The 25706-nt window shown below is 40.0% G+C and overlaps 1 protein-coding gene across 1 annotated transcript in view; it reads left to right on the forward strand.

The window, feature by feature from the left end:
• Positions 1-25706, forward strand: part of LOC140191284 (inactive tyrosine-protein kinase 7-like) — a 211542-nt gene that overhangs the window by 97684 nt on the left and 88152 nt on the right. Inside the window, exons 2-4 of the mRNA XM_072248558.1 lie at positions 2616-2909; positions 8168-8270; positions 14801-14988. Of these exons, the coding sequence (XP_072104659.1) occupies positions 2616-2909; positions 8168-8270; positions 14801-14988 (585 nt within the window). The remainder of the gene's footprint in view (positions 1-2615; positions 2910-8167; positions 8271-14800; positions 14989-25706) is intronic.

The raw sequence follows: 25706 nt of genomic DNA on the forward strand, positions 1-25706 counted from the left end.
ACTCCTTAAAAGAACTGATGTAACCCAGCCAAAGTTTTAGCCGATTTTAATGTTATTGTTTAGCTTGAACCATTTCACAGAAATTTAAAGTGTTGTTTCACTTTGAGGTGAGACCCGGATCACCCATTCATTGCAGCACTGTGACGGGGGTCCTAAATTACCCCTATGAACTATGCTTTTGAACAGAGAGAGTTGTTTAACACCAACATCTTGTTTTTTAAGAGAGAAAGAGAAAGAAAGAGAGAGATGAAGACTTCTTTGAGGTGGTGTTATGAACCCCTAAGGTTCATATTTCCTGTGGACTGTCACTTTAAGGCACGAGGAAGAACTGAGACTAACTTTTGGATTTCTGCTGAGTTCGGAGAGAGAGGGCACTGAGCAGCTCGTAAGTCGCTATGGTGACCAAGGGTGGCGTTATTTGATGGACATTCGATGTTATGGTTTCTCTGGAGCATGTTTATACTTTCTCCAAGGACATTGCCTGCTTGTACATTCATAGTCATAGTCATACTTTATTAATCCCGGGGGAAATTGGTTTTTGTTACAGTTGCACCATAAATAATAAATAGTAATAAAACCATAAATAGTTAAATAGTAATATGTAAATTATGCCAGTAAATAAGTCCAGGATCAGCCTATCGGCTCAGGGTGTCTGACCCTCCAAGGGAGGAGTTGTAAAGTTTGATGGCCACAGGCAGGAATGACTTCCTATGACGCTGTGTGTTGCATCTCGGTGGAATGAGTCTCTGACTGAATGTACTCTTGTGCCACCCAGTACATTATGTAGTGGATGGGGGACATTGTCCAAGATGGCATGCAACTTAGACAGCATCCTCTTTTCGGACACCACCGTGAGAGAGTCAGACAACGAAGGGAGGAGTTATTTGAATGACAGTTGGTACTCAGTGTGGTGAGATAAATAGGAGGTCAGGTGATAGACCTGCAACACATGTTTTTGGACACTGAATGAGCTTCGTTGTGCCCACAGAAAAAATGGGTTTTTGGAGGATCGATCAGTAGCTCTTGCAGTGAGAAAAGGGAGTGACCAGTGGGGAGTTGTCCATGTGTCCAACCCTTGCCTGGGTTGATGATTCCACCACAGAAGAACGGTTCCCTTTGTTGTGGTCACAGTCGGTGACTTATAAAGGATTTCAGAGGACAACGGGAAGATCGGCGTCAGCTCACCTAAAGACTCAAATCTGTCCCTCTCTCTCTCCATTACTACTTAACTCAATACCACGAACTGAACTGAACTTTACTCATCATCGTAAGATTCTATCCATTTACCCCTAGACTTGAAGAAGCTTGGTTTTCATATGTATATATTCCACACTTAATTATATATAATTATTGCTAACCTGTTTGATTTATCTGCATTTATATTACTGTATTGTGTAGTTACTAATAAATGCCATTAGTTAGTAGCAATACTGGACTCCAGAGTGTTTTCCATTTCTGCTGGTTCTTTAACCCGTCACAGGGTACGTGATAAGCACCAAGATCACCAAGTTCCACTGTTTTAATATCACATGTCTCTGTCCTACCTATTACTGGTTATATAATCCTTAATTTGTCCCTTTTGTGTAACCTGGCTGTTCTCCCATCTGTAATCCAACAGAAGTTTGTGTTCATACAAGATCATGCACTTGGTTCAAATTTCATCCATACCCAGTTTGTCTTTCCCTCTTTCCCATGTACCCCCAACTTGCACCACATTCACCACGCATCATTGGAAGCTGACTCTCATTCTGATGGCATATGGGTTTTGAAACCTTTTCTTGTCGTTTCTCCTTATTACCCTGTCCCATTCTAGCAATAACATACTTAGTTCTCTCTGCTTCTCCATTTCAGGCCTCTGTGCATCTTGATTTTTTTTCTTTCTCTTAGCACTATCGCAGTGACAGGCTTCAATTATCAAGGCCCAAAGTTCATGAATTTTCTCGTATTAAAAACTGTCTCTCTCCTGATTGAAAATGTTTCCAAAATTCTACTTTCTGACTGAATGTTCAGTCTTTTGCTCCTTTGTTTCTCTTTCTGGCTTAGAGTCAAATGTAACTGAAATTTTAAACTTAAATAAAAACAGAAAAAAAAAGCTAGTAATGGTGAGTAGGGAGTCGGTATCCGTGGAAGAGAGGAGTAGAACTTCAAGGTCAGCATTCCTGGAAGGGATGTGGCAGTAAATTTGACAATAAATTGGTGGTGGGGAGGGTTCTTTTATTACTTTGTAATGCTGCTGCTATAAATGCTAAGTGCTGTATAAATGCAAGAGGTCATTTCTCCAAATATGGAATGCAACCCACCACCCTGGATATTTAGTTTTTGAGTAGAATATTTTTTAAAAAGTATGCAAATATTGATTAAAGCTTCATTGTTACAATACCTGGCCTGAATGTGGTAAAGAAAGCTCAGAGGCGAGTGAGTAGTGGACATCATTTTTTTGTGTTCGTGTCAACTTCTGTTCATTTGGACAAAACCTTGCAATAGGGAAAAGATGATTGACTTGAACGTGAACTTCTGTTTCTGTCTCCACAGATGTTGCAGAACTTGTTAAGTATTTGCTGAGTTTTGTTTTGTGTGAGATTAATGACTAATGAATAATATTTTCCTTTTTCTAGTGTGCTGTTCACATGCGCTAATTCAATTCACTAAGGAGCCCTATTCCCAAGATGCTTTACATGGGCGCAGTGCAATTCTTCGCTGTGAAGTTCAAACTCCAACAAATATAAAATTTGAATGGCTTCTAAATGGCAATCCTGTAAAGACGTCTGAAAGGCGCTTCATTGAAGGAAGCAATCTGCAGTTTACAGCAGTTGATCGGAGAGAAGACAGTGGAAACTTCCAGTGCATTGCTCGGAATACAGTCACTGGAGAGGAGGCTCAAACGTCAGTGGCATCTTTCAATATCAAATGTGAGTAGCAGTACTTTGAGTAGACAAGTTGCACATCATAATGGACTCAAGTTTATATTCTACAATGCTAAGGACCAGAAAGGGTTAATGAATGAGAAACACTTGATGGGTCTGTGCCTATACTCAGTAGAGTTCAGATGTTTGAGGGGGATCTCATCGAAATCATCAAATATTGAGAGTCTTAAATGGTGGATGTTGAGAGGATGCTTCCAATAGTGGGGGAGTCTAGAATCTGAGGGAACAGCCACAGAATACAAGGACACCCCTTAAAACAGATGAGGAATTTCTTTAGCCAGAGGGTGGTGAATCTGTGGAAATCATTGCCAGAAATTGCTGTGGAAACTAAGTCATTGGGTATATTTAAAGCGGAGATTGATAGGTTCTTGATTAGTAAGCATGTCAAAGGGTATAGGCAGAAGGCAAGAGAATGTATCTCCAGTACTTTCTGTAACCTTGAGACCTGTACAATATTACTGTCTTCATTTAGCTGGTGTCACAGCTAGTTGTGGAGCTGCCATGTTGTTTCACCTCATTGCTATGATTTAGCCAGAAGCTGGGTGAATTGAATAGTCAATCTCAAATGAGAATAAAGTTTAGTAAGAATGTGAGAAATCATCATAGAGTATAAGGAAGCTGAGAGTTCTGGAAAACAGTGAAGTGGAGCCAAAGCCAAGATGAAATCAGTCATGATGTGTTTGAATGACAGCAGGCTCAGAGGATGTTCTAATTAATACAGACAAGCTCGAGGCCATAAACTCAGATCATTCTGCTTCTCATATTCTGATGTTTTAACTGCCAGTTTTGCAGCTAGATTGGAGGAGTATTGTTTTTTGGGTGAAAACTGCTTAATTGAAAAAAGTTAATATTTTGTTTCCTCAGCCAGATGGCAAGTAACAATATAAAGATCCTCCTCTGCTGAAATATACAAAGAACATTTCACTTTCATCTTTATTGTGTGAAAAGCGTCTTCCCATAGATTATATTGAACTGGCAGGAAATGTATATTAATATTTAAGAGCCAATCTGGAATAAAAACAACCATCTGTAATGTTGAACATGAAATTACCAGATTATCATAAAAGACCAACTGGTTCACTGATTCCCTTCAGGGAAGGAAACCTGTCCTTGTCAGATCTGTCTTGAAAAATCAAAGAAATGGCACATGCTGAAAAAAAAACATAAAAACAGAGAGATGGAAAATCTTAGTAGATCAGACAGCATCCGTGGAAAAAGGATCCATCACCACTTAGGATTTGCATCAGGTGAAAGATTCAAGATTGTTTAATGTGTAAGGAGAAAGAAATAATTGTTACTTCTGATCTGAAGCAGCACAAAAACACAAAATATGGAGAATATAATAATAACAAAATAAACAATTAACATACATGCATAAGATAGCTGATATACATTGATTGTATGTCCATAAAGTAATCCTAGGTGGTAGATAAGGTGGCTGACAGGGAATAATAAAGTAGTGGTGGAATTACTGGGTGGATGTGTTGATCAGCGGCGTGTGTATGGGATACTTCATGAAGTTATTGGCCCTTTTCTGACATCTTTCTGTATATATGTCCTTGATGGCAGGTAGGCTGGTGCCAGTGGGCACATACGATGAGTCACAGACCTGAAACATTGGCTGTTTTGCTTTCTACTGATGCTGCTGATGACCTGAGATTTTTGAGCAACACACACAAAATGCTGGAGGCACTCAGCTTAGGCAGCATCTATTAAAGGAGATAAACATGCTTCCTGATCTATTGAATTCTTCCAGCAGTTTGTATGTGTTGCTCAGGATTTCCAGCATCTGCAGAGTCTTGTGTTTCTGTGTGCACATGAGATTTTCCAGTCTTTTCTATTTTTATCTCAGACTTGTGTATGTTCCCAAACTTCTTGACGTGGTTGACTATTGATTGTCCTCTGTCATCTTGTAAGCCACTTACTACAGTGGGAATTAGGGTCTGGACAATATCCAAACAGGTTTGTTGGTGATGTTCATGTCCTGAAGAGAAATAAATGGCTTTGTTGTCAGCTAATGGTTTAGGCATTAATGCGTGACTTCAATGTTCTGTATATTCCTGCCCAGCAGGAAATTAGATTGACCTGCTGTAAACACTGCCATGGCGGTATTTTTCTGATGCAGCATGATTTATTATTCATTAATTCATGTAATGTGGAAGTGACCATCATTTTATCCAGATTTAATTTACCAGTCAATATAAGTAGCTTGTCCATTGGCCACTTCAGTTGACAGTCAAGAGTTGACCACATTGTTGGGTGTTAAGTAATATTTATGCCAGACTGGGCAGAGTTATCACATTTCCTTCCTTGATAAGTATTACAAAGAGAGTGGATTTGTTATTGTTTTGTTTCATTTTCTTAGAAAATTTGGTTGACTCTGATAAGATCAACACTTGCTGTCCATTGGTAGTAATGCTCGGGAGGTGGTAATGAAGTACGAATCAACTATCCCTCAGTCTCCCTTTCACCAAGGAAAACAAATCCAGCCTTGTCCATTCTCTACTCTTAAGTGAAACACTCCATGCAAGGCAACATTTGGTGGGTTCCAGACATGGTGCAGTGAAATTATTTTGAATCCACAGCCTCTTCACTGCAGTTACATCCACCCTATAATATGGTGACCAGAGATACCAACATTACTTGAGCTGTGGCCTAACCTATTATTTATATAGTTTACCATTATCTCTATGCTTTAATATTCTTGCTGGCTGCTGGTAATTGCCGTATGTGCTTTAACTACCTATGCTCTAACTTCAGGGATCCTTGGACTTGTATGTTGAGATCTCTCTGTTCCCTAAAATTCCCGAAGGTTTGTTCATTCATTCATTGTGCATGTGAACCCTTATTCATTCTCCTAAAGTTCATAACCACACACTCGCCTGTTTTACATTGTTTGCCATTGCTCTTGCTGTCTCACCAACTCATCAATATGATACCATAGAGTAAAACTGTACCCCTGACAACAATGCCACCAATATATCTCGTTAGGAATTTGAAGAAATTTTGTATGTCTCCAAAGACTCTAGCAAATTTCTACAGATGTTCCGTGGAGAATATTCACATTGGTTGCAAACCCATCTGGTTTGGGGGTGTGGGGGTCACCGCACAAGAACGGAAAAAGCTGCAGAGAGTTGCAAACTAGGCCAGGTCCATCACAGGAACTAGCCTCCCTAGCATCGAACACATCTTCAAAAGGCGATGCTTCAAAAAGGTGGCATCCATCATGAAAGATCCCTGCCCCCCCTCCATCACCCAGGACATGTTTTGTTATTAGTACCATCAAAGAGAGGGTGCAGGAGTCTGAAGACATATACTCAACCCTTTAGGAACAACTACTTCCCCTCTGCCATCTGGTTTCTGAATATCCTTCTCCTTGGTGAATACAGATGAGAATTATTCATTTAAGAAACTCTCATACATCCTCTACCCACATACCGGTTACCACGGGTTACCCTATTACCATCAACATGCATAAAATATTCTTTCTGGGACATTCCATAATTTTGTCCACAGTGATATTTCAAGCCACTGTCCCACTGCGTGCAACCCCCCACCCCTTAGCCTTCTGTCTTATTTTTTTTCCTTTGAATAACTGTTCTACAATTCCCCTCCTTCTGAAGGGTAATCCCCCATTTCTGGTTCTCCCTACCACTGACCAAGGAATTGATTGTGGGTTATCCAGTAAATGAAAGTAGTATTTGCTGAGTCAGTAATCAAGTTAATGTGGTATAAGGAAAGATGAGGTAGATAAAGGAAGATTTATTTTTGGAGTCTGAAGTGTCAAAATTGCAAGTCAATCGAGTTTATTATCATCTTCTCAAGTATATGTAAATGCGAGTGCAATTAAGTGGCATCATAGGCATGTCACGTCATATAAGCAACATTGGCAAGAAAAATTAATTAAACAGAACTTTTACAGGAAAGAACACAACTAGAACAAAAAGAACCCCATCCATTTTAGTGAAAAGTTACACTGGACAACAAAGATTTTGCTTCCTGAATACCTTTCGGTGTATCTTATGAATTTTGGGCTACTGATCGTGAAAATCACCATGAAATTTCCCTATCACGCACCATTTTTAAATAAACTTATGTTCATTATTTCAATTCATAATTCAAGTCAATTAAAATGTTGCCTACAATATAAGCTGGAAAGTTTCCTATCTTGTCCAGACATGCTTGGGCATGCTTAGGCAGCGCGGCTGTTGCATGGCAGGACAGGTTTTAGTAATAATTATTGGGTTCAGGACTGTAAGGATAGAATTTGCTATCACCAGGCACAAATATTTCTATGAAGGATTTTAATTTGTGAGACAGATGCTTCCCAGAATAACTGATGCCAAGATTAAGGAAAGCATTTTTGTTGGTCCACAAATCAAACAGGTTATCAATGACAGGCAATTTGAAGAATTTCTAGTGGGACCAGAGAAAATCACAAGGAAGGCATTCAAGGAAGTTGTTGAAATTTTTCTCCCCATCTACAGAGCACCAAACTACATGCAGCTGGTTGAAAGCATGCTTCAAGCATATAAAACCATGAAATACAACATGTCACTAAAGATTCATGTTCTGCATTCCCATTTAGACTTCCCTGCACATCTTGGTGCTGTTAGTGACGAGCATGGTGAAAGGTTTCACCAGGACATTGCGGTCATGGATAAAAGCAACTGGAATCCATCAATGCTGGTGAATTATTGTTGGACATTTAAGCGAGAAGCCTCAAATACCGAGTACAAATGAAAATCATTAACAAAATATTTTTAACTTAGTTGAACTGTTGCAAAGCATCAGCACCATTATGCAATTAAACATATTATATTCAATAAAAGTTAATTTGTTGTTTCTCCAAATTACTACATGATACAAGTAGTCTGAAATTATATTTGTGTTCATCTTCAAGCAGTCTATCATAAACAAAAAAAAAAAATTCAGAGGAAGCAACACTTTTGAAAAAATTTGTTGTCCAGTGTTATTAAAGTGGTCATGGTGTTGCTAAACTGCAGTGATTAGGGTTGTGCCAGTTGACTCAAGAACCAAATCACTGATGGAAATTAGCTGTTCTTGAATGTAGTGATGTAGGACATTGGGCTTTTTTACCTCCTGCCTGTTAGTAGCTGCGAAAGATGGTATGACCTGGATGGTGGGAATTATTGATGGATGTTGCCATTTTGAAGTATAAAGTTTTGGCAGAAGTGTGCTTCTAAGTAGTGACTGCTATATTTTTAAAAAACTTATTACAGGGATAGAAACAGGAGGAGTGGATTTGAAAGTTCCACGGAATGTGTCTGAAATACAAACGTCAGCTCCAATAACTCTGCAGTGTCACATTAATGGACACCCCCGGTAAGTAATGCCTTCTATTACTGAACACTTCTACCAGTTAGATTGTATAGACTGCTTCCTTCAAGATTCAAGGTTGTTTTCTGTTTTCATTACACAAGTGTAGAGGTGAATTAAATAATTGTTACTCTGGATCTGATGCAGCACCAAAAAAAATTTTTTTAAAACACAATAAATATAAATATGCAAAATAGTTTGTACACATAAATTGATTGTATATCCATAAAGTGACACTGTACATGAAAGTGATTTACAGGCAATGATGAGCTTGGTTTGGGGTGTGGAGGGGTGGGTTAATGGGTGGAGGTGTTGATCAGCTTTACTATTTGGGGAAAAATAACTGTTTTTGAGTCTGGTAGTCCTGCTGTGGATTTTATGTAGCCGTCTCCCTGAAGGGAGTGGGACCAACAGTTCATGAGCAGGGTGTGTGAGGTCCTTCATGATCTTACTGGCCCTTTTCTGGCACTTTTCTGTATATATGTCCTTGATGGTCGGTAGGCTGGTGCCATTGATGCATTGGGCAGTTTTGAATACTATTGTGGAACCTTCCTGTGTGCCTCAGTTCAGTTTCTTTACCAAGCAGTGATGCAACTTGTTAGGATGTTCTCTGCTGGGCATTTTATAATGATGTGATATGAACTGCATTCAGTGAGGGACACCATTTTCAAATCAAGGTGATGTACATTGTCACTTCTGTGACACCTGTAAATTGTCACTCATGCCTGTAAAAAGGGAATAAATTGGTAAGGATTTATTTTCACAATCCAAACATTTTAGTGAACAACATCTGTGTTTAACCACCATTGATGCAGTCTCACTTGAGTTCTTTCATGTACTGGTTTTATAATTCTTGTCACAAAGCAACTGAAGAATTTTCCAATTTAGCTTGTTAATAACTAATTCAATGGTGCAGTTTTGTAAAACATAATGAAATAAATCAAGTATCACTATTAATTGCAGTTCCTTTGGCCATGTTGTCTGAATAAAATTTGTCTGAATTGGTTCTATGTGACCACTGTCCTACCAATTCTATGGATACCAGTAGTTGGTTTAAAAAAAACTAGAACATTTGCCCACAACTTTCCTATTTTCTGTGTTTAAGTATTATAGAGTTATACAGCGCAGAAATGGCCTCTTTGCTCCAATTCATCCATACAAACTGATTTTATTCGAGTTAGTCTCATTTGCCAGTCTCCCCTTTTTCTAACCATGTATCTGCCTAAATATCTCTTAAACATTGTAATAGTACCCATCTGCAGCTTCTACTGGCAGCCTGTTTCATATACCCACCACTCTTTGAAGGGGAAAATTTGATCCATGACCGTAACTCGGAAAATTTTCTTTTCTTTTGAAAGATTATCTCAATATAAAGTCAAATGTTTTGCGCAATGTGATGCATTAGAAAAGCCAGGTTAATTAACATTCTGCATGCTTTTCCCAACCCCATGTCAGTGAAATGCCAGACAACTTCCTTCCAACATTTCCAACACAAGTGATTGCACAATCTTAAAGTGCAGCCAGTATGCAAGTTTTGGCAGCGTTATTATTCACGTCATGGTTGACTTTGTTCAAGGAGAGTGATAGTGAAACCAACACAAGGAAAAATATGAACAGATGAATAAATGAATCCCTGAGGCTGTTCTGCCGCATAGTAAGATAGTGATCTGATTGTAACCTTAACTTTGCATTTCAGTCCACTATGGTAAGCTTTTTCACTCATTTTCCAACTAGGAACTTAGTTAACTCTGCCCTTGACAGCCTATTTTTTTTTTTGATTTACATGCTTTATCTTGCCCCTACATTTGAATTGCAATTATCAATATATATAACAAAGGACAACACACCCAAAAATGTCTTGTGAAAACCACTGGAAGCAGCTATCAGTAGCAAGATTGTCTGGACCAATTTTGGAACTAATTTGCTATACTTCGCCCCCCTCCCCCCCCCCCCCTTTTGACTTGCCTACAAAATTCCCTGTTTATTATTATCAGACTGCTCTCATCAGATAGAAACAAAATAAGAGATTTGTATGTGTGTAAATTGGCTGTGTATAGTCAAAGATGAGTTTATTGTTGTATGCAGAAGTACATGTATGCACAAGTGCAGTGAAAGAGTTGACAGAAGCACCATAGATGCAGCATTCACAAGAAAAATATAAATTAAACATAAATTTTGCACAGTGTTTACAAAAATTAACATAATTGGAACAAAATAGTCATTGGAACAAAATGGTCTTGAACTAGAAGAGATCGTGGGTTGGATCTTCGGTAGCATTCATAGCCTGGACAGGAGGAAAAGCCAGTGAAGAAAATATAAAGTCTAAAACCTATATTGGACAATTACAAAATACAAGTGATATATTTATGTATTAGAAGAGATGCAATGAAGAATAGTTAACTTTGTTAAGTGTGAGAAATCAGGATTTTGTAGCAATATTGCACTTTATTCCAAGTCAGAAATGTTTTATTGTGTAAGATAGGAAAGAGTGATTGAAAGTGAATGATTGTAGAAGGCATGGAGGTGAATTTTTACATGGGATTGGATTTCACAGTGGACTAAGTAAAATTTCAGGCGTTCAGTTGAATTGGATCAGTAAAACCATTCTCAAAATGTGAAGTTTTCCAGCTGTAAAATTACATGGAAAAATCAAGTATAGAAAACTACAAACCCCATTTCCAGAAAAGGTGGGATATTTTCCAAAATGCAATAAAAACAAAAATCTGTGATATGTTAATTCACGTGAACCTTTATTTAACTGACAAAAGTACAAAGAAAAGGTTTTCAATAGTTTTACTGACCAACTTAATTGTATTTTGTAAACATACACAAATTTAGAATTTGATGGCTGCAACACACTCAACAAAAGTTGGGACAGAGGGATGTTTACCATGGTGTTACATCACCTTTCCTTTTAATAACACTTTTTAATTGTTTTGGAACTGAGGATACTAATTGTAGTAGACTTGCAATTGGAAATTTTGTCCATTCTTGCTTGATATAAGACTTCAGCTGCTCAACAGTCTGTGGTCTCCATTGCCTGATTCTCTTCTTCATGATGCACCATACATTTTCAATAGGAGATAGATCTGGACTGGCAGCAGGCCAGCCAAGCACACACACTCTGTGTCTACAAAGCCACACTGTTGTAGCCTGTGTAGGATGTAGTCTGGCATTGTCCTGCTGAAATAAACATGGACGTCCTGGGAAGAGACGTTGCCTTGATGGCAACATATGTCTCTCTAAAATCCGAATATACGCCTCAGAGTCAATGGTACCTTCACATACATGCGACTCACCCATGCAGTGGGCACTGATGCACCCCCATACCATCACAGATGCTGGCTTTTGCACCTTTCGCTGATAACAATCTGGATGGTCGTTTTCATCTTTGGCACGGAGAACTCGACACCCGTTTTTTCCGAAAACTAGCTGAAATGTGGACTCATCTGACCACAGCACACGGTTCCACAGTCTTTCGGTCCATCTGAGATGAGCTCGGGCCCAGAGAACTCGCCGGCATTTCTGCATAGAGTTGATGTATGGCTTCCTCCTTGCATAATACAGTTTCAAGTTGCATTTCTGGATGCAGCGACAGACTGTGTTGAGTGACAATGGTTTTCAATTTCCAATTGCAAATCTACTACAATTAGTATCCTCAGTTCCAAAATGATTAAAAAGTGTTATTAAAAGGAAAAGTGATGTAACACAATGGTAAACATGCCTCTGTCTCAACTTTTGTTGAGTGTGTTGCAGCCATCAAATTCTAAATTTGTGTATATTTATAAAATACAATTAAGTTGGTCAGTAAAACTGTTGAAAATCTTTTTTGTACTTTTGTCAGTTAAATAAAGGTTCATGTGAATTAACATATCACAGATTTTTGTTTTTATTGCATTTTGGAAAATATCCCAACTTTTCTGGAAATGGGGTTTGTAAAATAGACTAAATTAAATGTAGGGCAAATGGATACAAGTTCAATCTCGTAAAGCTAAAGTTAGGATAATAGCCAAGTAGTTCCTTGTGTGAGCGATTAACATGTAGAAAACACCTCTCTGTAAAATAATACCCTGTCATTATTGGAGAAGTAAAAACAGTTTGGGTGCTTCACTGAATAACTATGATTCTGCAGGGGAATCAAAATAATAACGGGTCTGGGTAAGGTAAATGGGAAGGGGTCATTGGACCATATGAAGCAGCATTTCAGTGTCCAAGTTGTCAAGCACAATAACAGTTAAGTCCTCTGTGCCCATGCCAACTTAATACTTATCCATTTTAATGGCATTACCACCCCTTGGTGTGTGACCTTTATATGCCTTCCTGAGTTAAGTACTTACCTAGATACTAAAATATAACAAAGAGCACCTGCCTTTGCTGCTTTTTTAAATGTAATGAGAGTACTAGTCACCACCAGCTCATTGGGTATTGCCTGCAGATTCCAATCATCCACCATGATAATGTTCTTCCTCAGCTCCTCTCTAAGCCTCAGAAAAATACAGTGCAGGAATAGGTTCTTCAGCCCACAATGTCTGCATCAAACACAATAGCAAATTAAGCTAATTCCCTTCTGCTTGCATGTGATCCATTTTGCTCTATTTCCTGCATATTTGTGTGCCTAGTTTTTGCCTCTTGTATGTCACTATCGTGTCTACTTTCACAACGTCTCCAACAGCCAGCACACTCCTTTGTACATTCTCCCTTTTGCCTTAAATGCATGTTCTCTACTGCTTGACATTTGCTACTCTGGATAAAAGGATTCTAACTGTCTACCCTTTCTATGCCTCTCATAATCTGTAAGTTTCTATACGATCTAACCTCAGCCTTGGACACTCCAGAGAAAACAATCCCAAGTTTGTCCAACCTCTCCTTGTAGCTCATGCCCACTAATCCAGGCAGCATCCTGGTAAACCTTTTCTACACCCTTTCCAAAGCCCTGATATCTTTCCTGTAATGGAGTGATCAAAATTAGAAACAATATTCCCAAGTGTAGCATAACCAAAATTTTATACAGCTGCAACAGGACTTCCTGAATATCAATGTGACCAAGCATGCCATGATCTCCTTTACCACCCTATCTTGTTACTTGTTACATACACCTGTTAGGGTGCATTCTCCAGTTACCTTGTAAGGTAACCGTAGCCTTCAGCCAGGAGTAGATGTCATCAGGTGGTTCCCAACCTTCAGAGTGTTTCGATCCTTAACCACGACTCTCCAGTTGGTGGGCCGGCAGTGGTGGCCAAATCACTGCCCATCTCCTTCTGGCTTCCAGCTCCCCTCCTCTCGCCTACTTCAAATCCAACAAGAGGCTCGTTCTGCCTCTTCCCCCATCCTACGAGCTGCTTGTTTTTGCTCCTTTCGTCTAGGCCCAGATCTGACAACTGCCATACTGATTTGGCTGGGAAACCTCTGCAGCTGATCTCCACAGGGAACAACCATGCCTGCCATCCCTTGTCTTTACACTCCTGCACTAAGGGCTGGTACTTCAAGGCCTTTCTCTCGTGGGCCTCTTCCTATCCCTCCTCCCACGGCACAGTCAGCTCAACCAGAATTACTTGAGGCTACTTGCAGGGAGCTATGTTCTTGGGCCCCACGATTCTCCTGTACATCAATATTGTTAAGTTCTTCCATTAACTGTATACTTTCCCCTTGCATTAGAGCACCAAAGCCTATGCCTTCTAGCTTTAGGTAGTGTTGCTATAGAGAAAGGCTTTTAACAATCTTACCCTATCAATGCCTTTCATAATTTAGTATATTTTTATCAGGTACCCCTCCCCACCCCATTAGCATCCTCTACTCTAAGAAAAACAAGCTCTTGCACTCTTCCCCTCTCGCCCCTGCCCCATAATGTGGTGACCATTCTCAAAAACACCAACACTTTGGGGCATTGTGGGACTTTGTCATGGACCTTGGAGAAATCCATGTAATTGCATTTTCTTCAATTGGATGTTAGTTCTATAGTATGAAACACAGTCAGCATTATAGGTGTGGAGTGTTCACAAAGAATTGGCTCAGCATTCAAAGGTTAACAAAATCTCCAGGGTTATTGGGAAGATCAGGAGAAGGGGACTTACTGGATTGTTTTACCACAAGTTATTGCAAACTTTGGGCCAAATAGCCCACATCTGTGCTGTATGATTCAATTTTATAATATTTATTGTGACCACAGATTGGTACTAATTCTTAAACCCCAGAATAATCTCACAGTTTGCAGTGGCAGTAGGGATGGTAATGGTAATGGTATCACCAGCTCTTAATATCAAGTATCCAGCTTCCTTAATGAGCTCCAGTTGATTTTATCTTTACACGCACGCACTTAGTTACCTACAACTAAGAAAAATCTCCTTCAGTGTTTCTCTTAAATGCATTTATTTTCTGTTATCAAATTGTTGCCTTGTTGATTATTTTTATTAAGCTGACTAAAATAGTTTTGAAACGTGTTGTAACTTGAATTATTTTTGTACCATTCTATTCTAAATTTTGTGTTTCATAGGTTTCTTTGTTCTTTTTTCCCTCCCCCCCCTCCCCGAAACTTTTAGTCCCAATTGGCAGTGGTTCAGAGATGGAATCCACTTAATGGATATGAACCATTATACATTTAACACCAAAGAGCACAGTTTGACCATACCAAGTGCCAGCCCTGATGATAATGGTGTCTATTACTGCTGTGCAAAGAATGCAGTTGGAAATGTTTGCAGCAATGATAACTTCACTCTAATGATAATTGGTAAGTGCTGAACATTGATTCTGCTGGTCCAGCTAACTGCTGAGAATCTATTTTAGTTTAAGCATTCTTTGTTAATGTACCCTATGTGTATTGTAACTGATTTGAGTAATGATGTAAATGCAAGCAGAAAATACCATTGATAAATGGATATAAATGCAGAATTATGAATTGAATAAGAAAATTCTCCTAGTGGGTTGACTTGCAGAAGCCAATCAGATAGATTGGAAATTCCTGAAAATTGTAATTTAGGGTAGGATGCTAACAAAGCATTAAAGGACCAGACAAGTAAACCAGAAGCCTGGATATGAATCCAGAGACTCTGTATGAATTCCATATGAACTGTTGTTATTCCAAGTTCCAGACTATTAACTAAACTACAATTCAACAAAATCTTAAACAAATTCATAAAGATGACTACAGAAACTACTAGATTGTCATAAAAAAGTGATTTACTGTTATCTTTAAAAGGAAGATAGCTGCAGTCATCATCATCTCATATGGCCAATATATAACTCTGTGTGGTTGACTCATGTCTTCTGAAATGTCCTAGCATGTTACTGATTTGTATGTGATTCACCACTGTCTTATCAAGGGCAAGAAGGGATTGCCAATTAATCCCATCCATGCCAGCAATGGCCATATCCAGAAAATAAAGTATTTTTAAATAGTTCATTTAATTCAATGCATCAAAATTAATCCATCAATTAAGCAAGGATTTGAAAACTGTGGAACTGTGAATTCCATTGAGCTGCTCAACCGTTTGTTTTGTATTTTGGCCCATGGTTCCTGTCTTAAAAAGAACTTACTTCAGATTAATTTCATGTGAACTACTCCACAAAATTCAGGCGTTGTTTAAGAACCCAACTACCTGTTTAATAGCATTATGACTGAGTTATCTGCTCCTTTCTAATACTGCACTCTTGATCAAGCTTAATAACTTGACTCATTGGGAATTGCTTGACCCAGTTTTCAGCTTTATCAAGACCACTGGAAAGGCTATTTCGTGCTTCAGGACGTTTGTTCCGAAAACTTTATTCCTGTGTGGGATCACTTCCTGATGCTGGGCCTTTGGAGAGAAGTGCACAGTTGGCTCAATATGGGGATGGCATTTCAATCCTATTTTTAAAAAAAAAAAATTGTTTGCGCAATGAGATTTCTGAAAATCTGATGTTTTGTGATCAGCTTTCCCCAATGACAGTTTGTTTTTCTCTTTGAAGCGTTTCAAAGCTGAATTCAAATGCTTGAACAATGTTGGATGGGATTGGAACGTATTTTATAGTTTCTTTGTCTAGCTCTCTAGGTTTGTCAAATTAGCCAAGCACTGTACTATCAAGCCATTTGTAAGCATTTTCTTTCTTTTTCTGCACCACTATAAATGTTTAACTGAGAAATTACATGGATCCCTCTTTCTCCATTTGCCTCCATTAATCTTTCCGTCATTTTTTTGTTGATCATTTGGCTCAGTATTCTCTTGTGTCCTTTTACATTTTAATGTATCTTGGAACCCTTTTTCTACTGTGCAGACTCATCACAGTAGCTGTAGTTAGACAATTTAATTTAAAAAGAAAAGGCAAATGAGGGATTCAATTGAAAAGTACCTTTTGTATCATCTTTATTTCAATAGCCTCTGTTTCTGTTTCTGTGTCACTGCGCTGAAGTCAAAACTCTTTTGTGCATGTCTGTGAGCACACAAAAGATGGACTGTTGCCTAGATATCGTATGTTCAAACCGTCCTTGGGGCAAATTCATAGTTACAGAGCATGGAAACAGGCTCTTTGATCCAAAGTTCATGCCAACTAACATGTCTTCTTGACCTGGTCCTACTTGCCTGTATTTGCCCCATTTCCCTCTTTATCTTTACTAACCACAAACTTGCTGTATAGCTTTTGGATGTTGTAATTGTACTTCTACCATTTCTTCTGATGGCTCATTCCATTTAGCCACCACCCTCTATGTGGAGAAATTAGTTTTTAATTCTTTCTCCTCTCAGATTTGTGCTGTCTGGTTTTAGGTTCACCTATCCTTAAAAAAAAAACACTTTGTGACCATCCACCTTGTCTATGTGCTATTGATTTTGTTTTCATAGTTCACTCCTTCAGTCAGTCTCCTTCACTCCGGGGAAAACTGTCCCAGCTTATCCTGTCTCTCCTCATAATTCAAGCCCTCTAGTACCAACCACAGTACTGAATCTCTCTTTGCTTTCTTAGCGAATTGCATTCACTCAGCAGTATAAGGCAGTACTTCACGTGTGGTCTTGTAATGTCTTGTACAGCTGTAACATCACATTCCAACTCTTGTACCCAGTACCCCATCTGATGAAGGCAAGCATGCTATATGCCATATTGACCACTTTGTTTACCTGTGTCATGACTTTAAGGAAATATATACTCCTATGTCTCTCTGTTCAAAAACACTCCCCAGGACTCTGTTGATCACTGTGTATATCCTGCCCTAGTTTAGTTTCCCAAGACGCATTTTTTCTCCCTTATCTGAATTTGCTTTTGTTTGCCATTTTTGCGCACTTTAAGTGAGGACAACTCTTTTCACTTCCTCCACACCACCAATCTGCATGTCATTTGCAAACTCACTACTCGTGGTTCAGTGATTCAATTTCATAATGGAGAATGTATACAACCTGAAATCCTTTCTCTTTGCAGAGGGGAAAAAAAACACAATGACTGAATGATAGAAAATATTAGAACCCAAAAGCCCCCCCCCCACACATGCAAAAGTAACAACAAAAGCATTAACCCTCCCCCACTTACTTCAGCCAGCGTCAGCCCCTCCACTACCCACCATGCAATAGCAAGCTCCCAGAGACCATGATCTAAAGTCCATCAAATTCTACTGTCCATCCTATTACTTCATCTCAATAGGCTTTCTCTCACTAAGAAGGCTGAGAGAGGTATTGCTCCTGCCTCAGTGAGAGGGAAGGCCAACGTCTCACTGTTTCACTGTTACAGTCTGCAGTGTCACTTATTTGAGTTCCTCCGACTCGAGAATCAACAAACGCTCTCACGCCATTGAGAGAGGCCGCTCGAGTGGAGAGGCTCCAACAGCCGCTGTTTGGATCTCCTGCGATGTTTCAGGTCATCCTCAGGGCCAGCACCCTGAGGGTGCATGTCTTCCTAGCCATTCCTGGAGGTCCCAAAACACAGGCTGCTCGGCGAACTCTGAGTACATACCATCCGTGAAGGTACAGTTTGAGCACAGCTGTAGATCACAGACTCTGACAGAACCCCCAGCCACATGAATAAAGATACATGAGAACAGGAAATTTAAACTGTTTCATAGATGAACTGGAAGGAGTTGCCATGTCCGCAAAAACCTCTGACGCCATCTTCAACTCTTCATGCCATCTTATTCCCATTCATTTTGTTAACATAGATAAGCAACAATGGACTCAGCATCAATCCTTAGAGCACACGACTGATCAATCCTCTGATCTGAAAGGCAATCCCCCTAGTAGCGCTCTTTGCCTCCTCTCACCAAGCTAACTTTACATCCAGCTGGCCAACTCACTCTGAATCCCATGTGATCTTACCTTCTGAGGTACCATGAGGTACTTAGTCAAAAAGACTTGTGAAGTTTATGTGGACAATGTCTACTGCCCTCATTAATCCTTTGGTCAGCTATCCAAAAGAATAATTCCTGCAAGATAATTTTCCACTGACTGCTGACTTTCCTTTGTGTTTGTGTTATATTTGTAACCATTAGATGATCGACTTCCCCCTGCATCAGCCTTTTAAGATTAAGACCTTGATCCAAGTCACTGCACAGCCTTTTTAAATGATCCCAGCTTATACGCCTTGATGTGATTTTATCACTTGTTTCTATTGTAATTTTTTCTGCCCATTGAGTTTATGCTGGTTCTCAGAACATGCCCATTAATTCCATTTCTCCAGTTACCCCCCTGTAACCTTTTCTTTCCCAGGGTGTCTGTTAACTTCCCAGTGATTCTGTGATCACCTATCCAATTAGTTGCAAATTGTAGTAGCCAGTTAACCTATCAGGGCAGCAAGGCAGCGTAATGGTTAGTGTGATGTTACTATAGTGCCAACGGCTGGGTTCATTTCCTGCCACTGTCTGTAAGGAGTTTGTATCTTCTTGTGACCGCTTAGGTTTCCTCTGGGTGCTCCACTTTCCTCCTACATGCCAAAGATAGATGAGATGACCTTAGTAAATTGGCATGCTATATTGTCTCTGGAAGCATGGCAACACTTGTGGTCTGCCTCCAGCACAACCTCAGACTGTTGGCTATTGACACAAACAATGCATTTCACTGTATGTTTTGATGACAAATAAAGGTAATCTCATCCAATCTACCAGAGCAACTTTAAGATATGGGTGTATACTTCAGCATCTGCAGACGTGGAGAATGTGCAGGGTCTGCACGGATGAGGTTAGGTCTGAATTGAAGTAGCTGGAACTGTGAGGTAGCAGCACTTGTAAATCTTAATCATTGTCCTTTATTCAATATGGAGACCAGAAGTGTACACAATACTGGGTTTGGTCTCAAAAAGATTATTTTCAAAGTGTAAGAATTTTTTGACCTCCAATTATAGTCCTGTGGAAGTAAGTGTAATTTACTTTAGATTTAGTTTCTTACAGCCTTACTCAATGTTGCTTCTAAATGAGTTTATATTGTATATAGCTGGTTAGTTTGCAAGTGTCTTATGCAAGCTACTTGCATCTTCAATCGTCTTTACACATAAATATATTGAAATTCATTTACCAACAGGACAACTTTTCGGAGAATTATTGATGTTTTTTTCTTTGTTGGTGCTTGCTCTTTCTGTTATATTAGTTGTTGATGATCCTCAGTCAAATTAGATCCACACATGGTATACAGCTCCACAATTAACTGTAATGGATTCGTATATGACTTAGCATTAGTCAGTGCCATGCTTCTTATCTCTTATCAATAGCTATCTATTAACACTGACTTTAAAAAAATGCTTCCTATTGAGATTCTATTCTATTTAGTTTGATGCTCAATGATTTATTAGGTATAGGCATAAGAGACTGCAGATGCTGAAATCTGGAGCAAAAGATAAACTGCTAGAATAATAGATAGATAGATATATATACTTTATTAATCCGGAGGGAAATTTGTTTTCGTTACAGCCGCACCAACCAAGAATAGAGCGTAAATATAGCAATACAAAAAACCCCAACAATCAAACAACAGAATGTAAACTATGCCAGATGGAAAATAAGTCCAGGACCAGTCTATTGGCTCAGGGTGTCTGACCCTCCACAGGAGGAGCTGCACGTTTGATGGCCATAGGCAGGAATGACCTCCCGTGCCGCCAAGTGTTGTATCACGGTGGAATGTGGCCGAAGTCCAACAGTAAAAAGTTCAATATCCAGTCTGCAAACACGTTTCTCGATCGTAGTATACCCCGGATTGCACCATCCGTTGTTAGCCAGAACAGTAAGCACCGAACTCCTTTACGCTTACCGCTCTCAGTGCACTTCCGGTCAGCCAGAACGGTATTACCCACCGAACTCCTGTTCTCCAAAAGTCTCTGTTGTCTCGACCCCGTCCTCTTTCCTTGGCTTTCTGATCCCCCTCTGCATCCTCTGTGTGTTTCCCTCCGGATTTCAGCAGGGGTATCTGCCGCTCTGCTCGCTAAACTGGCCGGTATTTGCTGGTCCGTGGAATACACAATGTGACCTTGTTTCTGTCCCGCCTGTCGGGATGTAACCATTTCCAGCGCTAAAGAAAATCCAAATAAAACACACTCTACCAGCACGTTAGGGTGTAGCTTCAACGTGTTACTGTGAAAAAAAAAAATACAAAAAATAACGTAAATTAAAAAGTAAGAATAGATCGGAATGGCTGTACCAGGCTGCGTGCATGACCCAGCGCATGCGTACTAAGTCAGTTGGTTAAGCAGCATCTATGGAGGCCAAGGGATGGTGGACATTTTGGGTTGAAACTCTGATTCACTATTGAGTGTTGAAGGAATTTAACCAGTACATAGGAAAGATGAGACAGGATCTCATAGGTGATAGGTGGAATCAGGTAAGACAGGGTTGATAAGCAGATGGAAGAAGATGGAGAAGAGGATTGGAAAGGTGAGCCAAAGGGGAAGAAACCCAGGGAGATAGGTATGTGGATGGAAAGCAGAGGAATTCAGGTGGGGGAGGGTGATGATACAAGGTAACAGTTGCTGGTGGGGATGGAAACAATAGCAAATACCCTAGGTGGGCTGGTGGAAGTGGTAAAGAACATGGGGAGTGGGTGATCTGACCTTGGAAAATTCAGTGTTATCGAGCCATAGGATACCCGGATGGATTGAGGTTTTGTTCTTCTGGTTTGTGTTTGGCCTCACTGTGAGGACAGTTAGGTCAGTATGGGAAGGGGAGTTGAAATGAGATGCAATTGGAATACAGACAAGAACGCAAGTGCACTGCAAGCAATTGCCGCCTCAATCCTATGCTTGGTTTTGCCGGTGCAGAGGAGATCACATTGCAAACATCAAATGCAGTGGACCATATTGGAGAGATTTATGTGAATCACTGCCTCACCTAGAAGAGACGTTTAGGTCCCTGGCTGGCAGTGAAGTGCATTTGTTGTACAAACATTGAAATTGCAGGAGGTGCAGTGAAAGATGCCGGGGACTGGGACAGGGTGGGTGGGAAGGGATGAGTGGACCAGGAAATCACTGAGAGGGTGGACCGTGCATTAGGAGAGGGAGAGATGGTGCTGAAGAGTAGTGGCTTTTAGTATGCAGCTTCCAAGCGAGTTATCAAATACAGTTGATTCCTAAATTGAGGCCTATTGGAACCACTACATTTGGCCCAATTAAGTGGCTGCTCCAATTAGCCAGTTTCATGGAAATAATTTATAAAGGCATAAAGACAAAACAAATAAGCTATGTATTTGAATGAAATACTGAACAAATTAGAAGAATATCAATAATACTGCTGAACTATAAAACTATATTGGTTCCTGATAGTTAACAACAAAGGAATTCATTCATTGTACACAATGAACAAAATCAGTGCAGGCACATAGTGCAGATAATGGACTGCTTTCATGCAATACTGTCGATGATTGCTGATACCTTCCAATTCTTTGCAGTTCCTAATTTGTTGAAGTAGTGAAATCATTTCATTTTCGCTCCCAGCTGTTTCTGGCATCTCAAAGCTTTAAAGCACAGTGTTCAAAACAGTTCTGAATTGTCTTCCTGCTTATTTCTCACCAACTATCTAACAAAAATCACTGGTTTTGAACATAAACACATGCAAATGGTACTATTTAAAAACTGTTCGCTCCAAGCACAGTGCAGTGTCTAATTGCCATGCAAGTGCATGTGACAGACACTAGTTAGAAACTGTTTGGCAACAGTCTATTGCCCCAGTTAAGTGGCATAATGTCCCAAATAAATGAGGGGAAGCCCAGTTATTTTCTCAATTTTTTTTTGTCCTTTAAGGGTTGCCCCAAATGAATGGCTGCCCCCAATTTAACTGATGACCCAATTAACCAGAATCTACTGTACTGCCGTTTATAACTACCACAGCTGAATTCTACATCCATAGGGATTGCAGTAAATAACGTTCTTTCAAGTCACTTAAAAGAGCTAGTGATCTTCAGACCCTATAGACTTGAGACCTCAGACCACCCAGGGAACGAGTACAGTAGCTGAAAGCTCAGGGAACCCGTCTTGTGTCTTAGGATATGTGGAGTCTCTGGGGGAAAAAAATAAACATGATGACCTATGAGTAAGATTGCAGTACCAAAGGGCCATTGGAGGCTGTTGTATATTCTGCTTCACAGAGACATGGCTCACTCCCAGATCTCTGGATGCAGTGCTCCGGCCCAAGGGCTTCACCTTCAACCATATGAACCATATGAACCATACAGTGGCATCAAGTAAAGGCAGAGGTGACAGAGATTGCTTCATGATTAACTTACTGTGATGCACAGAGTACAAGTTCTGTCTCAGTCCTGTGTACTTGACCCAAAGCATGTGGTGCTCAGATGTCTTCTGTTCTCTCTGCTGTCATGCTGGCAGTACAGGAGCTGACCACTAATCAGCATTCACAAGACAGCACAACCTGATACCTTCTTGATCATGGTGGGATATTCGTCCAGGCTAGCTTGGTGTCTGACAATCTGCCTGTGGAATCAGAGAGAACCTGCTCACTGTTACACTACCATCAAGACCACTTAACGTGCCATCTCGCACCCACACTTTGGCAAATCTGGTCACCTGCCTGTTCTTCTACTACTGGCACATTCAATAATTCATCTTCTGATCTGAATAATTATGCCATGACTGTCACCATCTTCATCAAGACCTGTATGGATGAGTGTGTGCCTTTGAGAACATGAGTCTTGAGTCTTCTCATGAAGCTGTGAATGAACAAGGAGATTTGCATTCTGGGGGCTCAGTCTGTGGCATTCAACACCAGTAATCTATAACCTTACAAGAATTCCAGGTGCAACCTAGGGAGGCCATCATGAGAGCGATAAACCAATTCTGAGTGAAGTTAAAGATGTAAGGTGATGCATGACATTTGTGGCAGGTTTGCATGCCATTATTTCCTATAAGGCGAAATCTAACAGTACAAATGTCAGTGATGTTTCACTCTGAGCTCAACGTTTTGTATGCATGCCTTGAAAGGGAAAATAGCACTATGCCTGTGCAAATCCCTACTGCATCTGTTGATCTGTTGATTTCTTGTCTTGGAGGCCAATGTCAGAGCATCCTTTAAGAGGGTGAACCCTCGAAAGGCATCAGTCCCTGATGTCGTACCTGGCAGGGTGCTGAAAATCTGTGCCAACCCACTGGCTGGAGTGTTCAAGAACATTTTCAAACTCTCGCTGCACTCAGAGATTCCCAGCTGCTTCAAAATAGCAGTGTTCCTACTGGTGCTCAAAAAGAACAGGGTGAGCTGTCTTAATGACTTCTGCCTAGTAGCACTCACAAATACTGTAATCTGCCTACAGCCACAACAGGTCTATTGCAAATGCAGTCTCACTGGCTCAACATTCTGTTTTGGAGCACCAAGACAACAGCAAAACATATGTCAGGGTACTGTTTATTGATTACAGTTCAGCATTCAACACCATCATCCTCTCAGTACTAATCATCAAGCTTCAAAATCTGCACCTCTGACTGTGGACTCCCAATAAAGGGAAATACAGAGTGCAGTTTGATAATATCATCTCCTTCTCGCTGGCAAATAACGCAAGTGTGTCTCAAGGATGCGTGCTTAATCCAATGCTGTACTTGCTTTACACTTGTGACTGTGGCTAGACACAGCTCAAACACTATCTATAAAATCAGCAATGACATCTCTGCAGAATCTCTGATGGCAATGCGGTGGTGTACAGGAGTGAGAGAGATCAGCTGGTTGAGTGATGTTGCAACAAAAATCTTACACTCAATATCAACAAGACCAAGGAATTAATTGTGGAGTTAGCAAAGAGCGACCAGGAGAACAAACATCAGTCCTTATTCAGGGGTTAGCAATGGAAAAGGTAAGCAGCTTCATGTTCCTGGGCATCAACATCTCAGAGGATCTATCCTGGGCCCCACATGTTAATGCATCATGAAAGAAGTGCAACTGTATCTTTACTTCAGTTGGAGTTTGAGGAGATTTGAATGTCATCAAAGGGCCTTGGAAATGTTATTGATGTATTGTGGAGAACATTCTAACTGGTCACATCACTATCTGGTATGAAGCTTTCAATGCACAGGATCACAAGAGGTTGCAGACGGTTGTTGATTCAGCCAGTTCCGTCACGGGCACAGTCCTCCTCACCATCTTCAAGAGGCAGTGCCTTAAGAAGGTGGCATCCATCGTTAAAGACCCCAATCATCCAGGACATGATCTCTTCATTTTATTACCATCAGGGAGCAGATACAGAAGGTACACACTTGGCAATTCAGAAACAGCCTCTTCCCCTCAGAACCAGATTTCTGAATTGTCCATGAACTCATAGACACTACTTGTTATTATGTATTTATCTTGTAATTTTTAGTGATTTTTATGTCTCGCATTGTGCTGCTGCCTCAAAACAACATTTCACAGCATGTGTCAGTGATAGTAATTCTGATTATAAGAGGGGAAGATGTGGTGGGATCCTGCTGAAACTGGTAGAAGTGGCAAAGGTTGAAAGATGAGGACCGGGAAAATTCATTAATTACGTTTGGTTGATGATCACTGGATAAAGGAATAGGAAGGTGTGTTTTGATTTTGTGTTACCGTTCTCCTGTGTTACTGACAGTGATGTATAGTAGATTTGTTTTGATCATCAAATGATGATTGTGCTGTGGTTGTCTGCTGGTTAGTGGCTGTCTGCTGGTTAATGTGAACATTCTTGTAAAATTGCATATCCTCCCAATCTCCTCTGGAATTGTTTAGCCAAGTTTATGTTTGAAGCAATTAAAGCTGATATTTTGTGGGCTATTTGTCCTTGTAGCTATTTTATTACTTGAGGTAATCATACTATTGGGAAAAAGTGGTCATAGCAAGATGAGCAAGTTTCAAACAAAAGCTGTCAATATGGTGGCACTATATTCTTTGAAATCCATATGGTAAGAATGAAATTCATTAAATTGAAAAGGAATAGTTAAATATTCTAGAGGAATGTTGTTTCATTTGGTTGTATATTTGTACAGTCAGATGACAATAAACAAATTCTAGCACTGCACATAGTTTGCATCATTGTGGTATTGGTGGTTGTACACTGAGGG

This window comes from Mobula birostris, chromosome 2 (assembly GCF_030028105.1).
Source record: "Mobula birostris isolate sMobBir1 chromosome 2, sMobBir1.hap1, whole genome shotgun sequence".
In the NCBI taxonomy this organism is placed as follows: domain Eukaryota; kingdom Metazoa; phylum Chordata; class Chondrichthyes; order Myliobatiformes; family Myliobatidae; genus Mobula; species Mobula birostris.